Source organism: Spea bombifrons, chromosome 3, assembly GCF_027358695.1.
Source record: "Spea bombifrons isolate aSpeBom1 chromosome 3, aSpeBom1.2.pri, whole genome shotgun sequence".
Classification (NCBI taxonomy): Eukaryota; Metazoa; Chordata; class Amphibia; order Anura; family Pelobatidae; genus Spea; species Spea bombifrons.
In genome coordinates, this window is record NC_071089.1 from 63485262 (window position 1) to 63497371 (window position 12110).

The window sequence follows — 12110 nt, forward strand, 5'->3', positions numbered from 1 at the left end:
GGGTAGATTAACAATATACCTAACAGATGAGCGTATAGTCCTGACCCATGCTATCCATTAAAAGACTTGCCTATAAGATTAAGGCACATAAAGCCCGAATCGCAGGAAAGTGACATGAACTTTTTTCAGACGATGGTCCTATCCACCAACAGTAAAAAATGTAGTATAAGATACAACAATTATGTTAGTTAATCAACTGAATCAAAATTATGTGACCTACAAAGCTAATCTTGGAAGTACTGAGGATCTTACTGAGGAAATGATCACATCCAATTTCTCAAAACCATGGCGACAGTATGTTTTTATTTTTTTACGAATAAGTGTAAATGTATATTTTTAGTATAACATATACCATAATATAATATATTAGCAGAATTGTATTTTACAATATTTCTATCCTCTTGGTTAAAAAAAACAATGTCACATTAACCATTTAATGCACTTTATTTTATTCTACTCAATTGTTAGTCAAGATATATAAAATACCAATTTACCTGCTGGTGGTTTCATGAAGGGAGGAGGAATTAAAGGTACCACGATTGGCATATTCCCATGATCCTTTGACCCTGCTGGTAATTCTGCAATCCCATTTCCTGTAGTAAACCCTGAATAGTTTATATTTGTATTGTATGGTGATATAACACTGTCCTCTGGTAATTTTGGTTTTGGCAAAGAATTTTCTGAAATGAAAACAAAATGGTTAAAAAAAACCATTGCCGTGACACGCATACAGTAGGTAGATAGAAAACCAAGCAATTGCGTAACTTCAGTTCCAGCCAGTGGGAAAAGCTGGCAATGTGTCAACCAAAATGAAAGTGAAACAAATAACATTTGTATAAAAAATAAAATACACCTGCATTAGTGCTGATTGGTTTGTCATTCTGAATAGCGAAACTACTCATGGCTTAAAATTTCAGTAAACAAAACTTGTTTTCACTCCAGTTCTCGCTTGAAATCAAATCGTGGCACCCAATCTCTGTTTTGCTAATTTGCTGTGCCCATATGTATTACAATTAGCAAGAAAACATGGTTGAATTGTTGTGCTCTAAAAACTACATGTGAAACAGTTTTACTCGTTGTGTGAGTGCATGATCATTTTAGAAGTTACATCTTCATGCGGTCAAAGTCACAGAAAGGTGAGATCGTTGCCTACTGTAGTGTTGACTGCCTAGCTAAATAACTTCCACTTGGGACTAATTATTCCAATTATTCCAAAGTAAATTGGTCATTGGTTGCTAGTGGTCTATTGATGCATTTGTAAAAAGTATAAAACATGATGCAGTTCCAGAGATTCTCTATCAGACACCAAAAGGTTGCCCCTGTCAGAAAAAAACAAATGCACAAATATGTAAATATACTATATATATATATATATATATATATATATATACTAATATATAAACAATGGGCAGAACTCTTGTGAACTATAAATCCTAACGTTAGGGCCAGACTGGCGATGACATGGCGACCGGCTGCCTAATGATGTAAGTGCTGGATATGCACTGCCACACACCACGTTTTTATGATCACGTAACATACAGCCCAGCATATCCAGCCACTGGCCATACGTATTTGAACTATGTGCCAGATGCCGGTCCAGGACTGGCTAAAGTTATTTTGAGGGTCATCAGAGATTAGGGAAAATATATTTCATGCCTAGATTGTGTTTCTTTTGTATCATTATGGAATAGAACTTCCATCTTGCCTACTCTGCAGTTTGTTGTGTACTGTCACCTACAAGGGATTAATGTGCATCTACATCTACATGTATGTACGACTACATATATTCAATAAAGGCCTTAAGATAACTCAAACAGCCAAAACGGTGGAATCCGTTCACCAATAAAGAGTCTCACAAAGTCCTGATCCCTATATGTGCTTCAACAGCAGAAGAAATGACACGGTATACTAAGAAGGCAATTATCACTCAAAGGGACATTACAATTTGCAAATGGAGAATTATCCCTATCAGTTTGTATAACCAATATGTGTTAATTAAACAAATGCTACAGTTGACGACGGAAATTAATCTCTTCTTGTAGAATGAATAGTTGCTCCGAGTTAGGATTTGAAGCTTTCAAAGCAGAAAGGTAGGCAGGAGAAGCCCATGGCAAAAAAAGAGGTCACAGAAAGGAAATACAGTATGGTGTCTCACTGACAATCTGTTTAAAAACTTCCGAAGTGCACTTTGAATAGCAATTAACTTACTTTATGAACCAGCAAGAGAACTTCTGGATGGAGAACATTTGCTTTGGCTCCACAAGCAAAGCCTTGTGCGAAAGATATGCAAAACAGCTTCTGCGCGCTGGTAGGGTGTAAGCCGCATGCCAGGCTGGATTAATTAAGCAAATGAACCAATATCATTTCAACATCTGAATGGCACTGGCCTTTTTCATAAGACTAAGCCCTCTCAAGAAATACTCTGCCAATACGCCCGCACTCTTTAGACTTGAATATTTTAAAGTAACACCAACACAAAATTCTTCTGTAGGAAATGAATTCCAGTCTTCTAAAAGGTGCACGTGTCATGTAAATCGGATACAATTCCATTAACACATAAGCATAATCTTACCAAATCTGAGACTGAGAAAATAAAATATGCCTCCCTCATTAATACCAGGGCAGTAAATGTATACATAAAATGTAATTCAGGTAAAAAAGATAATTATAATAATTAAATAGTATGTTAAATACAGAACTGTTCAGATGCCAAGAACACAATTGAAAGGGTTGATTATATTGTAAGAAAAAAATACTATATGGACTAAAATTCCTAGAACGCACCTAACCTACACATCTCGATGCTCAAAAAAATCTGAATAGCTTACTTAAAACTAAAACAAATATTGACAATTAAACACACCAATTAAAATGTAACTTTTATTTTTTATTATTTAATTTATAATTTAGTATTCTTGATTACATAATGAATTCCTTGGCAGATAGCGATGTTGGACTAAAGTACGTTCAACAGTCTAGGAATATGAAACAGCTAACAAACTCACATATTCTTTTTGGTTATAAAACTTTATAAAAGTCTGTACAAACATTTAAACAACAATTGGATGAATACTTGCAAAAACATAATATTCAGGGATATCATTTTTAAATTATGGGGAAACAGCTTCTTGATCCAAGGAGAGATCTGACTGCCATTCTGGGGTCAAGAAGGAATTTTTTCCCCTGGTTAGTGCAAAATTGGAAAGAACGGAACTGGGGTTTTTTGCCTTCTTTTGGATCAACAGCAAGAAATAAACAGATATAGGAAAGGCTAAACTTGATGGACGCATGTCTTTTTTCAGCCTATATAACTATGTTAAACACACTATAGTGTTAGCATAGGTTTTTTTAAGTATTAATCGGTTCTGTTGTGTGCTGCTTTTGGTATCACTGTGAATGGAAGCAAATTCTCTCACTGGCCTTTAAGTCAACATTGTACATAGCGCTTATTATGTATTTTTAAGACTGCTAAATATGTGTTGTTTGGATGTGGTGATCACAATCCATACTGGTGAACCCTTTTTATTTATCCTGGAAGGTCTTAATACAAACCACAACCTTCATGACTGGGCTATTTTGTGCCTTACAGATTTGTCATCAACATGCCTGTCTGTGAAAGATTGAAATGTATTTTTTGTTAATGAAATCCTGCCAAAGAGCAGCTAGTTTTCCGATTCCGATCCACCAGACCAATTTAAAAGTTTTCCCATAAACAAATTAATGTCATCCTTGCTAAAAAAAAATAATGTATTTCACACAAATCTGACATGTACTAGTATTCTAAAATTAAAATAAGGTAAACCTGGGTTTTTTTAATTAAAATTTTCATTTTTTTTCTATTTTGTATTATATGAAATTGTTTTCTTCAAACACCAGATATTAAATCCAAGATACAGATTCACATAAAACAAAATGAATAAAATTAATAATATGAAAATTGCATGCAAATTATGCATTGATACCTTTATAAGTACTTTATTAGATGTTCGATATATATTTAATATTACAGGGTTTTTTCCTAAGGATTTAGTCCAAACTGACAAGCTGCTACATGAAAAACTCAACAATTGTCTGTAAATGGGTTGATATTTTCAAGAAACTTAAAACTTGGCACAGCCTCATATATACATATACTTAAAGGATATGGTTCCAACACTAATTTCAACTCTTCTATAACTAAATACTACACTAGAAGCATAATTCCTAGCAGTGTTGAATCCTTTCTAGAAATCATTTTGTAATCATGGAAAATGTTGCCTCATTCCGAATTTTTCAGGGAATGCTTGATTGTCATGTGACAGAAATGGATTGCTGCCATAGAAGCTGAAAAAAGCCTCTAAGGTTTCAATGTTATTTTAGGTGATTAAAGAGGAAAGACTGACATTAAGGATCTGATGGGGTTGACTTGTGAGGGTGCTCAACTTTGTATGGAACACCACTTTTGAGTGTATTGAAGAGGACTCCAGCGCCAAGCCAATATCTGAGCTCGGTAAAATAAGTACTACAGGCTATTTAGTTGTGTTTGTTAAAGTGATCGTTATTCCTGCCCTTCAGATTGCCACTCATTGAAAAGTACACGCCTATTAAGATAGTCATGACTCCAAGGATTCCAATGGGTGGTTGGCTGGATCTCATTCTTCACAAGGTACTTAGAGGTATGGGAATAGGTAGAATTATTTTAATTTATTTTTTAACCCTTCCTTCAGGAAATAACCCACAGGAAAATATGGGGGGGGGGCAGAGGCACGAGGTGGGTTCCATACCTCTGCATGGGGTTAATGATCATTTAAACTTCTCTATACCCATGAAGGCTGAGAGGAAGGTGCACAGTTACATAAAAAAATGTAACAATGTATTTTATTATTAAATGTAATTTTTGTATTTATTGTGGTTGGTAGAAAACTCTACGGTGCTATTGCTAGGACAGAAAATGTTTAGCGGGCTAAACAAACTTAACTGAACTAAATTATTATTGTTTGTTTATATAATGTTTTGTAAAGATACTTTATTCAAAAATATGTTTGTCTGCAAAGAAAAACAACATTTTGCTAATAATATCAGAATTAAATTTAATAAGATATTCTGGGAATTTGTACATATTATGAGGATTAGTATTATTGTCATTTATTGATTTATATAGCGCTATCATATTCCACAGCTCTTTATTTTGCTGATGACTACTCTCAACTCTAGTATTTAGATTTGAGACTTTTAATAATGCCATTAAATATGGTTTGAACTGTTTTATTACCTTTGAGAACAGAAATATGCTGCCTGCCTTCCCCGTCTGGATGGTAGTTTTTGAATTCAATATCTTCTCCATCATTTAGTTCCACCTTGTCATATCCATACCAACCAAGAAGCTCATTCATGGTATTTTCTGCAAAGTTCTAAAAAAAAAAAAGAACAATTACTTCGTTAATGGTCTGATAATACCAATTTTAAATGTATATTTACCAAGATGCTGACTGTCAGGTATGAAACATATACATTTCAGTTGTATTATCAACAGAAGTAAAAAGGGCATCTGTCCCAGACACTGAAATGTCCCTGTGCTCTTGTTCTGCTTGCCTCTGCTTCTGAATGCGGATGTGAAATCATCACAACAATGTGTTTTCTGTAAAACACTAATATGCTGCATCACATCTAGATACAACTGTCCTTGTTTACGTTCATACAGTTACAATGTATTTCCACATAGAAAGCCATCTTTAATTATTTTGGAATCCAACGCATTAGGTGCCCAAATTAGGACACCTTTTTGGGAGTGTGGTTGGAGGCTGGACTGGTCTAAAACAGGACCATCCACCTATCTTATCCATCCAGCCACCTCACAATGTATTAAAGCAGAATGCTGGGATATTACATCATATTGCAATTCTCTGCTTCAATACATTACGAGGTAGGCACACTAATGCTGCAGTTGAGGTTTGTGCTGCAAAATGACAATCCATTTCACAGCTCAGTAGGCTTATCAGGGGAGATGATCCCCACTGCCCACATAAGCAGGACTGTGGGACAGCTTAGCAGAAATCAGGACTGTGCCACCTAAAATTGGACACCTAGGAGATATGCATTACCCAAAGAAGACACTGTGTGACATACAAGTGCCATTTTCATATGATGCACAGATGGTCATCTATCATTAGACAGCAATGTCACAGTTTCAGTGCATAGTAGCTTCCTAATATGAAAATGAATGAATCTTCTGGATAGCAATTTGATTTTCCAAAACCACTAAAATAAAATTTAGGGATACCGGCTGATAGAAATACGTTTTTTTTTTCCTGTTCCTAGGGAACCCTGGTTTAAGTATTGTAACAAAACACCAAATATAGTACTATACCGATCATACAATAATTCTCCACACAAAAAAACACAATTTCCCATCTCACAAGAATAGATAATTTGTGAAGAAAAAAAGGCTTTCCCCCCTCAAATTAAGTAATGCAACCTTTGCCTTTACTGTGTGGTCATATTACATGTACTGCTCTTTGAAAGCAATGTACACGTACCCACATATGTCTTTTATTAAATAGGTAAATAATCCTTTAATGGTCCTTGAATTAATCCTGTGTACATTACCAATTCAATGCATCCTTCCACAAGCTACAAAACACTATATGATCTGTCAGGCCTGTGAACTTGACATAAGTCTAGACACAGATGAACATTTTCCTTGGGCTGGACGCTCTGTGAAATGTAACCGCTCAATAGGTTTTCTTCTCTAAATACATCCCTTGTCAGGCTTTTTGCATTTCACCTCGAGAACACAGGCATTTATAATGAATAAAAATGTTCTACTGTCACCGCCAAGCTTTGTCTCCATTGTAGAACCATCATTCATTTTCAGGAAATTACTCCACACCTAAAGAGCCAGTAGGGACCATGTGATATCTTCTAATATTAATTAAAATAAACAAATAATGCACTAAAATGGAATTAGGCAAGATCATCAGACACCAATACAGAGAAGGCCCAAAAAAGAACATAAAATATGTGGACTCAATTAGTGGACAGTCTACGATTCTGAGTATGGTGAATGCATTATATATAAAGCGGAGCTTCACCAGGTGTCCTAAGGGACAATGCCACTGAGACATCGCCGATTCTAGACAACAGACAAAGGAGACTCCAAACAATGGAGATTACAACTTTTACAAATCAATTCCAAATTCCCGGGGTGTGTAAATGTGGAAGCAGGACTTTCCCGTTCCATATGAACAGGATTTACTAAATACAACCTCAAATATTGCTTACATTAAGTGTGTAAAACTTCACCAATACACCCTTTTCTGTTTTGCCAGATGAAAATAAACAAATTTTCAATTTTAGCTAAGGAATTGTCAGGCCCGAAAGTCACCGAAAAGTAACCTCATGAGGACTTGTAACGTAACATTGTGTGAGCATAAGGAACCCGTTCTCTTATTATTTCTGCATTTTCCATATAAACTATGCATTAATATGATAGGGGCTTATCACACCACTTTTAATTTAGGTTGGAGGCATAGCTAGTGGTTACGACTTTATAAGGGCTATTTATTTGGCTCTTTCACATTAAATTGATAGCTATTAACATAATTGAGTAAATCATTTGAATAATAATATTTATAGAGTATATGCTGCAATGTCTAATGATTGTGAGCATCAATATACGGTAAGAAAGTAGTATTAATCACACATCGTATTCTATGGGGGGCTGGCCCATCCATCTGTAATGCATTGAATGTTTTCTGTGTGATAGCTGCTGTAAAGAGGACAAATATTTGGGGAATAACAGGTTGCCAGCCATCCCCTTCAAATAAAATGTATAATAAATATGACAAAACACAAATATAATGATAAAAAAAATAAAGAAATACCTTACACCCACATTCTTTAAACATTTTATTATGTTATTTATTTAGAAATGGGCTGATCATGCTTAGTTGATTACAACTCCCATCATCCTCAGCCACGCTGATGATGAGGGTGATGGGAGTTGGGGCCCACAAAAACGGGTGCACAAGAAGCAAAGCGTGGCATACTTGTGACAATCTATTTTTTTTACTCTAAACTCTGTATGTATAGTGTATTATCATTTAACACTTTATCTTTTGTGTGCCTACCTTGGTAGGTTTTTCTGCAGTTACATGTAATCTGTGCAAACAATCCTAAAAAACATGGAAAGTGTGGTTAAAATAAAGCAACAAAAATTAATGTTTCAGCTCCATTTGCCAGCCATTGGCCACCAACTGGTTGAATGATACGTGTCCAAATGCCCTTAGTAAAATACCCTGGGTTATCTTCACGCCAAAAATATATACATTTGTTTTGAGCTAGTGGGCTGATAAACAGTCCCAAATGAGACATGCGCGTCACAAAGTAAAATTAGAAAATGTCATGTTTTGAAAAGGGTGTAGGAATGTACTATTTTGTGCTGCATAACTTCTAAAACCATAAACCATTATGCAGTTGGGGAATACATCTTTGGTGGGTTTTTACCCAAATAACTGATGTAAACCATACTTTCTGAGAAACTGATGTTAAAGTTATTATACAGTTCACATCGAAACCTAATACCGTATTTGCTCGATTATAAGACGAGGTTTTTTCCAGAGCAAATGCTCTGAAAAATACCCCTCGTCTTATAATCGGGGTCGTCTTCTAATCAGACCCCAAAAAAATGCTGGCGCCATGCTGCTTACCGGTCGCGAGCAGCGTCTCTTCTGTTAGAAGCAGGGCAGGAAGCTTGCAGCGTCCTCACAGAACTCTATCTCCCCCCTCCTTCCTCTGGGGGCGGGGCCAGAGAAGTTGCTACAGCCGGTCCCCTGCAGAAGTCTGCGAGTGGGAGATCTGCAGTTCAGGTGAGGGGGTGGGGGAGGGTTTTTGAGTATGTGTGAAGTGTGTGTGATTAAGGGAATGAATGAGTATTTAAATGTTTGTGAATGAGTGTGAGTGTGTGTGTGATAGCATGGATGTGTAAGGGGGGTGGGGGTTGTAGCATGGCATATGGAGGCTGTAATCCCACTGCTATCATCCCCAGGTTCCAGCATGTACTGGCTGCCTTGGCTTGATAGGAGTGTGATTGCTGTTAGCAGTTTGATATATATATATCAAACTGCTAACAGCAATCACACTCCTATCAAGCCAAGGCAGCCAGTACATGCTGGGTTAAAAGGCATATCATGGGGCTGAGTGGCATATAGGGGGTTAAAATGCATTTCTGGACCTCCAGAAATGCATTTTAACCCCCTATATGCCACTCAGCCCCATGATATGCCTATATACCTCCAGAAATGCTTTATACCCCCCTATATGCCACTCAGCCCCATGATATGCCTTTTAACCCCCTATATGCCAGAGTGGCATACAGGGGTATAAGGCATATCATGGGGCAGAGTGGCAAATAGGGGGGTATAAAGCATTTCTGGGGGCAGAGTTGCATAACTGGGGGGGGCAGGTTGGCAAATAAAAGGAAATTTAAAAAATATATTTTTCTCAATCATAGCTTTTATTAAACATGAAAATAATTTACATTAATTAATATTTACTGGTAAAACTTTTTCCCTATAGGGTAGTCTTATATTCAGGCTTTTTGTTTTTTTCCTAAATTAATATTTTGATTTTGGGGGGTCGTCTTATAATCGGGGTCGTCTTATAATCGAGCAAATACGGTAGCTTAATTGTCTTGTAGACGTATAAATCACTCATATGCTCTAAAAAAATCTTTATACACATTATATGCTAGATTCAATTGCCTGTGGCAGAAGAGAATGCAAAGGAAAATACTGAGATAGAAACCAAACATAACATTTATTTTACGTAACTGAATCTACTACAGTGAACCATATATAAAGGGCACGTTTTGTGCCGTACAGTCCTAAGGACTTTTGGAGCGTATTCACTAAACCCTGAGTTTTCCGGCAATATTTTAGCTCAGCAATTTAATATGGAAAAGCTGCTTGTTGAGTTGAAATGTATCTTACCTCAATTCACCCGCATACTCACTGCTTAGTGAATAAACCCCAGGATCTTCAAATATCATATCATATACATTGTCTTTTAAAACCCAGGGCCAGCCCTACCACAAACTGGACAGCTGCCTAACTCTCTGAGATGGTAGGAGGCACCACCTGGTGTCCTCCGATGTGGGTAACCATGTACAGTACATGCATGAAAGCACTGATGAAGACTTATTTTCCAGAAACCACATTGCCAGTCCTGCTAAACCTATAAGGTCAAAGTCACATTGAATTCTGGAAACTCCAGATCTAATATAGATGCCAGTCCTATGCTAGCAGAAATTGCACTCACTGCTGATAAGATAAGGGCTGAGTGCTATCACTATTAAGATTTCAAACGGCAATGGCCAGTCTTGAATTTTTTTTTTCTTTTTCTTTAAGCATTCTAGATACCGTTTCATTTTTCCCTGCTACATTGAGTAGCATCTACTTCTAAGCAGGGCTGTGTCATCATTAAGCTATTAACATGGCTATAACCAGTGTGCATAATTACCTCCCAGTGAAAGAGTAATTGCTTTGCTACGCTTATAACAGTTACAAGGATATTCAGGTTGTAATGAAGACATTTATGTTTTCATCATCTGCTGAAAGGCTTTGTGGTTCTCCCCTGCTTGTGTGGCCCTTAAAACCACATTTTCTCAAAAAAAAAAAAAAAAAAATCCATACGAGCATGATGAAAAGAAAACATCGCTCGCTGCTTTGATCACTATATAACGCAAGCACAATTACCATTTTTCAGGACAAGTGATTTTATATTTTTATGCACGGGTAAACAGGTACTGTAGAACAACTCCTATGATGCACAGCAAGTACAAGACTGTGCCGGTGGCTAGCAGAGATCCATAAAGGATCTGAGACTCTGCATGCTTTGCTGGCTACACCTACATACCTCCCAAGATGACAGGTAATGGATAAGCATATCCTAAATCTAAGACGACACCAAGGACTGATTATGGTCCCATGGGCAGATGAGATGGGCCGAATGTTTCTTAAGAGAGCCTCTTTAGGATAGACTGTCCCTCTTTTGGATCGAAATTCCTCTGCCCCTCTTTCCACTGCCAATATCTTTCATTTCTAGAAGCTCCGAATGTAAACACAACCGGGAATATGCTTATACATTACATTTTCTAAATAAAATACATTATTGCTTCTACACACTATTATGTTAGATAGCTATTGACTAATGATGACAAGCGAGCTCATAACAGAATTACGACACAATTCCTTCCACAGAGTGGGTCTTCGAAAGTACCTGCACACCCGTTTATTAAACGTGAAACACCATTAATTTTATTTATTACATTTACATTGGTATTTTAGCTGAGTTTTCTTTGAGTTTTAGTTTAGTCTTCTCTGCATTATTACCTATAAGGGAACTTTCCAAGTGACTGTATATTTTTTTATAGTCATTGCTATAAATGTTATTTAATCGGTGTCTAACAAGTCTGAGGAATTGGCTTCTTATTATCTTAGCGTCAGTACTGTAAACCTTCTTCATCTGACAGCTTGAAGTCATTTGCTTTGTCTTTTGGCGGAAAACTGACAGACTGTTCCTTGACAAAATATTCCAATTATATTACCTAAATGACATTTATAAGCACTGTTACTTTTTTTTTTATTCATGTATATGTTAAATATTCACCAAACTTTTAGATGAGTATGCTCTTCGCCATTGTAGAATACTTTTCTTTATCGAGACTGACAGAAAATATTTTACAGGAGGGCTTTTGAGAGTAGGACATGACCTGAGGATGAGAACATGGCTGTCTGTAAAATACAACCTGTCACTCCCAATAAAAAGGTATCACCTACTATTGAAATGCTCATTCATTTTAGAATCTGACACCGTTCCAAGAATCTATTTTCGCTCGGCAGTTTTAGTTTATGCTTTGAGAGCAGAATCACTTATGTTTTTCTTTTTTTATATTTCTTTTTTTAATATAGTCTTGGTATTCTCTCTATTCTCAAGGGATTTCCTGGTAGCAGGGCTGGATTTAATGAAGGAAGACAAAAGACTTTGTATTTGGTACTAGGATACTTATCATATATAGTCAACGAGGCAAATAAATCATTTTTCAAGTTAAGCAAGATGACCAAGTCACAATA

General features: G+C 36.4%; 1 protein-coding gene across 2 annotated transcripts in view; it reads right to left on the minus strand.

Moving 5' to 3' along the window:
* The window catches only part of SOBP (sine oculis binding protein homolog), a 64955-nt gene that overhangs the window by 43201 nt on the left and 9644 nt on the right, over positions 1-12110 (minus strand). Inside the window, exons 2-4 of one of the 2 annotated variants that reach the window (XM_053458759.1) lie at positions 8109-8153; positions 5252-5390; positions 495-680 (exon numbers count right to left, since the gene is read on the minus strand). In XM_053458759.1, coding sequence (XP_053314734.1) covers positions 495-680; positions 5252-5390; positions 8109-8153 — 370 coding nt within the window. The remainder of the gene's footprint in view (positions 1-494; positions 681-5251; positions 5391-8108; positions 8154-12110) is intronic. The other variant, XM_053458760.1, reaches the window with a different exon arrangement.